The sequence below is a fragment of the Sitophilus oryzae genome, unplaced genomic scaffold, assembly GCF_002938485.1.
Source record: "Sitophilus oryzae breed Bouriz unplaced genomic scaffold, Soryzae_2.0 scaffold_1351_pilon_pilon, whole genome shotgun sequence".
Lineage (NCBI taxonomy): Eukaryota > Metazoa > Arthropoda > Insecta > Coleoptera > Curculionidae > Sitophilus > Sitophilus oryzae.
In genome coordinates, this window is record NW_022146006.1 from 740,084 (window position 1) to 746,654 (window position 6,571).

The 6,571-nt window shown below is 28.7% G+C and overlaps 1 protein-coding gene across 2 annotated transcripts; it reads right to left on the bottom strand.

The window, feature by feature from the left end:
- Nucleotides 1-336: 336 nt before the first annotated feature.
- Nucleotides 337-6,166, bottom strand: LOC115875190. 2 transcript variants are annotated; one of them, XM_030890594.1, is made up of 8 exons: nt 6,085-6,166; nt 5,017-5,149; nt 4,386-4,573; nt 3,262-3,369; nt 2,862-3,098; nt 2,078-2,313; nt 789-859; nt 337-626 (listed from the first exon to the last, which is right to left on the bottom strand). In XM_030890594.1, exons 2-8 carry the CDS (start codon nt 5,135-5,137, stop codon nt 448-450), a joined length of 1,140 nt encoding a protein of 379 aa, XP_030746454.1. In that variant the 5' UTR covers nt 5,138-5,149; nt 6,085-6,166; the 3' UTR covers nt 337-447. The 2 variants fall into 2 exon arrangements, with proteins under 2 accessions (XP_030746454.1, XP_030746455.1); XM_030890595.1 differs by lacking the exon at nt 3,262-3,369.
- Nucleotides 6,167-6,571: the final 405 nt, after the last annotated feature.

Below are 6,571 nucleotides of genomic sequence, written 5' to 3' on the forward strand. Positions count from 1 at the left end.
AGTTATAAGTTCACATTTTTAAATTTCTACAAAAAAAAAGTGATTCACTCCTATACGAGTACATGTAAATGCCGACCCAAGGTTTGGCTTGCCAGGATGGTATATGCTCACAACATTTTATTTCAATACAAAGTGTCGTTCGCCTTGGGCCCTCTGGAAACACCAATAGGTAATTAGCGATTTTTTTCACTGTGATAGAGCTATGAATGTGTAGAAAAAAGTCAAAATTGGTCGTATTTAAAAAACCACTAAGTAGCTATAGACTATGACATGATATTTTTGGAATAGGTATTTTATGTCAAATGCATTATGCAAAAAATTATAGAGCAACTTTGGTATAACAATATATTTGAATTAAATAGATATGGAACTTTTTTATAAAAATAGGTCACCTTGTATACAACTGTTTTTCGTACATTTGTTTACTCATTTATCATGTTTTGTCGTCTATATCATCACATTTTCTTCTGAGCTGTCGTCTTGCTCAGAGTTCAATAACTTTAGTGAAATATCGTCTTTCTGCATATTTTGTTTTGTGTTTTTACATTTGCAACATTTACACCAACCGTAAATCGTTCTCCAAAACATTCTCCAGTATTTATAACAATTATTTCTTTGTACAGGAGCTGCAATGATGTATAGAAAATAAATCATTGAAACTGTTCATCAGATTTCTGACTTTATATAACTTCAACACAATTCGTTCTATGTATTTCCACAGATAACATAAATTATATGTTATCTGTGTTATTTCTAATAACTATTTATAAATTCAATTAGCACCTTACCTGATATATTCGTCGAGCCTAATGATGCACCATAGCTCAATAGTTCTACGACAGTCAGATCATCAGCATATCTAGAAAGTGAATTGAATGTAAACAGGGTGGTCCGAACTGTATCCCGGAAATTTCGGTAGCATATTCTGCAAATAAAAATAAGTAAAAAAGTTCGTATGAATGTATATCATGAAATGCTTAGTTTCTGATATACAGGGTGTAGAAGATTCATTTTTGTTTCGATTTTTTCCACATAATTTTTGAACTGACGTCAATATTTGGATGAAAATTGGTGTCGGGCAGTTTTTTGGTATGAGAAATTTGATTTTGATGTCAATATGACCCCTACTTGTAGAAGGCGCCACTTATATTTTAACTGGTTTGAAGAGTAATAACTTTTCGTCCGTACCTGTATAAAACTACTGAGTAAAAAAATGTATATTTACGATGTTTTTTTACGTAAAAAAGGTTTCTAGATAAAAATCTCTACGAGTAACGGTTCTCGAGATATTTAGAATCGAAATTATCAATACCTGTCGTCTTTGACATAAATTAAACATGTTGTCTAAATAGTTAGTAGACTGAAATCATAAGTTTGAATTTTTTTGTGCCAAAAGTTCAACAGAAATTGTTTTACCATCATTTTTTTGATCATCAAAATCAAATTTCTCAAGTCAAAAAACTCCCAGAAACCAATCTTCATCTAAATATTGACTTCAGAAATTATTTATTATTTTTTATTATTATTATTATTATTTTTTTTTTTTAGAAAAAATCGAAATAAAAATTAAACTTCTACACCCTGTATCTCTGAAACTAAGCATTTTAGGACATACATTTATACGAACTTTTTGTCTTTTTTTATCTGCAGATGCTGCCGAAGTTTTCGGAATTTAGGTCGGACCACCCTGTATATTGAAAATGTTCTGTTGTTGATTTTATTTGTTGTATATTCTGTATTATTTGCTTCTTTCAGTCATATATTTTATCAACAGGTTAATATTTTTTTTTAAACAAATACTATCCTCATGAACGTATTCCACTAGTTCTTTGTATAAGCCTTCTATATAGACACATGTATAAGATACAGTCGAAAGTTATAGCAAAAAAATATCTTTCGATTTTTGTCTAACAAATCGTTGTTCTAAAATTGACTATTATAGCGATACTTTAGTAGAATAATTGTAAGAAAAAATTACCAATATGTTGACTTAGGTATAAATCACCCATATGCTACAACTAGCTAGATATTCTGTGCTACAACCTTTCTTGTATGATATATGAAAGATTTATTTTACCTAATAGCGTAATGCAGGGGGGTTCTAAATAGAAAGTCTTTTCCATTCAGATTTGAATATAGATCATTCAGATTTTTATTCTTGATAACATCCATTATCTTCCTATAACATGCCGGATAGTGATTACTTTTTTGTTGGAACTTTTTCAGAATAGTGCATAATAACTGCGGAATCCCTTCATCCTCTCGTAAAATTAGTTCAAGTATTTTATCCTGATTTTCCTTTTCATTTTCTCTCTGAAAAATCAAATGCATTGGGTGTAAAAAATTATATATTTTTTTTGAATTTTGATTTTATGGCGATCGAAGTCAACCCAGACGCTAGTACAGAAAGACGGAAATATTTTTTTGATTCTATCGAGGCTGTGGAAACAGATTTCAATTAATGTTTTGTTATCGTAGAGAAAGATATGATATAGATGTCGTAAATAATCTTTTTTTTTTTTCTCATTGTTAATATATATAATATACTCCTAATTACAGAATGGTTTTATCTGTTTTCGCGTTAGTAAAAATAAAAATTTTATTTTTATAATGCAAAACGTTTTTTAATAAATCCAAAAATGGATCTGCATGATCTGCAAAATATTAGCAATTCCGTTACAGTATCTTCAGATAAACCTTATACCATTAAAAGAACTTTGAAAGACGGATACACCTTTTTTTCGAAACAGACTTATATTGGGTTTAAACTAACTTTTATCAACATTATTATCATATTTAATTATTTTTGCTCAAAAGTGAATTATCTGTTTTTTTTTTCTCATTACTCTTTATTTACTTACCCAGACAGTTATTTTGCTATCAGCATCATACTTGTCAAAAATATAAGCTGCTGGTATAAGCCACTTATTTTTAAAACATAACTCTAATGCGTTATATTTAGTACCATCTACATCTATGGTATCTGATTTATTTATACCTGATATATAATTTCTATTTCCTTCTTCTTGACATTTTTGCAACCGTTCACACAGGTTAGAACGGTTGGAAAATCGTGAACTAGACTTTGGATGAACAATCTATAAAATACTTCTAATAATATCCATTAATAATATTTATTATACTACATCGTGTTTTTTTTACAAAATCAGTTAATGATTGATTATAATTATTGTTGTCTATTTAATTAAAGGTGAATAGGACTACAGAAATGCTTTACGTACTTCACATAATTATCCTTACCCCTAATTCTTTTTCAAACAGTTCTATTGTCATTCTCAATTGTTTTAATTTATGATTTGTGACAGCCAACTCATTTACAGTAATCTCATTCTCATCTGTCAGTTCTTTCTGGAAAACTGTTATATAACGTTTATCCATATAAGTACAAAAATATGATAAAAATAAAGTTTTTCTTAAATAGAAACGAAAAATTTCAACACATTATTTTGTTATAAAACAAAATATCAAATATTTTCGAAATGTCTTAGAAAAATTGTGAACGTGAGAGTGGAATTAGGAATTTTGAAGGTGCCCGGTAGCGTAGAGGTACAGTTCTCGTTTACCAATTCAAAGGTTGTGGGTTCGAATCCTACAGCCGGCATTTCATCGACTATGCGATACGACTGTAATACGACTATTTTTAATAAAATAAAAATATTTTGGGTACCTAGGTCGACTCAGCCTTAAATAAATACTTGGGATTCACAATCCTGAGGTAATAATAGGCGGTTGAAGCGTAGTGCTAGCCACATTACCTTCCTTGTATACCGAACGGCTCTAGTATTTCAAGCTGTACCTTGCTACTCCCAAGGCGAGGCGTCAAGTGCTATATACGGGAACTATTATTATTATTGAACGTGCGAGTTTTTTTTAATATTTTTGTGTCATTATAGGTCATTGTAACAAGGCAGGTGTTAAAATTATCATATTTTTGTAGCTTTGTAATTCTACTACGAGAAAGTAAAAAAAATACTACGTTAGGAATTTTGATTAACATATTTGCTTTTTTATATTATGAATATATACGTGAAAGATAATTTATGTTTAATTGTTGTTGTTGTAAAATTGGCACATGACAATAGAAATGAATTTAAACTATTCTTTTTGAGGTTTCGGTATTTTTTCATCTAGCCTTACTTTTTGCATAAGTAAATAAGATATTTTAATTTGCTATCTATTACTCTAAATTGCCACATAACATGTTATAATGATTTTGCTTTGTTATTGAACATATTGAAATAATTTAGTTTAACTTTTTATTTCATACTTGAATAATAAAAAAAGACAAATTATGAATTTTCCATTCGGTACTTTTCGACAAGCAGGGTCTACATTTCAATAAAAAAAACACAAGTCAAACTTACCAATAGTCTAACTTTACGCATTTGTTCGTTTATGTAAATTTCTGCGGCCCATGATAATGCTGTTCTCCTGTTATCTTTGTCCTTCAAGTTGATATTTATATTCTTGTCGATTAGCAATTGCACACATTTGTAAAATTCCGATGACATGTGTTTTCCATGGCGAATAAGGGTTATTAAAGCAATTGATGCTAAAAGACAAATTTAAATTTAAAAATACCAATGGTAATCCCAAAACTATGAGAAACATTCGTCTCTTTATAGCGAACTAAAAATGAAGACGCGGTTGTTTACATTTTACACTTAGAATAAATCTTCAGAAAAACCTTCACTGTGAAAAAAATCATTCAATCGAGAAACGACTCTTCATTCAAAAGTTGTTCGGGGGATCAAATTGTTTCATTGTTCATCTCATGTTTTCCCTTTTGAAAATATATACTAACACTATGGATAATTCCTCCAAGTATATTATTAAGAGTGAAAAATGTAAATGAAACTTTAGATACTCTGAGTACTATATCGAAGAAGCTTCATTACTATATCCAAGGCAATTAATGCGTCGAAGAAATTCATATGCATCAAAATCCGCTTAACATAGAACGTTTTAATCGTACGGTATATATCTAATTCTTACCATCTGTACCAGATTGATTTATTTGAGATAAATCAGTATGTTCAAGAACTTCCAACATTCTCTCATAGTTGGTATTTCGGACAGCATCATCTAATTGCTTTATTTTTTCTGGGGAAGCCATAATTGCCTGGTTCTAGAATAAAACATGTTTAATAAACTAGTTGACAATAATGTTGTTGCACGGACTGAAATGTTGTGGCTTTTATATAAATAAATATGAAATTTAAATTCAAAATAAAGTTTGTGAAAAAAAAATATTTCCAATTAAAAATAGAATATCAATTTTATTGACTGGTATCGACAAAGAAGTGTAAATAAACAAGATTTTTAGTTTGGTTCTAAAATTTTATAGTTAACTGGAGTAATACGTGAAAATAATATCCAGTTTCCCATTTTCACTTTTTTCTCATTGTCCAAATAGCATGTTTAATTTTACAAGTTGACGTTTAGGATTCGAAACACTGACTTTCGGACTTTCTATATCACTATTATTTAATGCTCTCATAAGTCTAAAATATATTGTTATTTAAAATCCATAGAACTTATTAGAACACTAGTAAAAATTATTAGAATTCTGTCGAACTATTGTATACAATAAATTATTCTCCGAATAATCGGTGAAAACGTTTTTATGACACTGTGATTTCGGTTTATTTGTTAATTATAATATAAATTCAATATAAAACTAAAAAAGAGAAGAAAAAGTACATTATTATACTAAAACTTCAGCACATCCATTTCAGCTACAATGACTGAGGTCAATAAATATGTATAATTTAAAAACAATGTTTGTGTGAAATTTGTAGTGTTAATACAGAAATTAAAGTATGTTATTTTAACTTTTGATTCTTTAATGTTATTTGTTCTTTCTCATCTTATTATATACATATGTAATATTATTGGGAAATATGAATTATTTTAGATTAGGAAGATCGTTCAAAAATAAATCGAAATATTTTATTTAAAAAAATATTTTATTAATATTGATTTCGGCGATAACTAGGAAAATAATTATATGTCTATATTTTTACTATATTTTGTAGAAAAAGAAATAAAAATAAAACTTGCCAGCTTATTTTGTTACTTTGTTTAAATTTACCAGCTCACTTCGTTATCAATAATTTTTTTTATAATATCTGTTAACATGAAAATGTCAAATTCAACTGGCAAAAGTCAGTTATTATGAATGAAAATGTTATCTGAAATTATCAAAATTGGAACTGTTATCACTATTTATCATTTGTTGATATTACATATCAGTATAGATATACAGGGTGAGTCTTAAATAAGTGCAAATATATTCAGGACTTGTAGTCCTCAATAAAAGAAACATAAAAGGATGGTAAAAGGCTTTTTTCCAGGCAAGCCAAATTATAAAATAGAAAACAAATTTCTTGCAGTACAGGTATATAATAAAATTATATAAGGATTCTTGCCACTTAACTGCTAATATAGAAATTTAATTCTACGCTACCTGATGCTACCTGAATAAGCTCACCTGATGATGGAGTAGGGCTCCGAAACCGGTAGTGAGAGCAGGTTGATCCGCATTATG

Excerpts from the sequence above, each read along its gene's own strand:
- LOC115875190 (XM_030890594.1), bottom strand. The coding sequence starts at position 5,137 with ATGGCTTCCCCAGAAAAAATAAAGCAATTAGATGATGCTGTCCGAAAT. Across the intron at positions 2,314-2,861 it reads ATAGCAAAATAACTGTCTGG|AGAGAAAATGAAAAGGAAAA; the intron begins GTAAGTAAATAA and ends TTGATTTTTCAG. Across the intron at positions 627-788 it reads AGGCTCGACGAATATATCAG|CTCCTGTACAAAGAAATAAT; the intron begins GTAAGGTGCTAA and ends ACATCATTGCAG.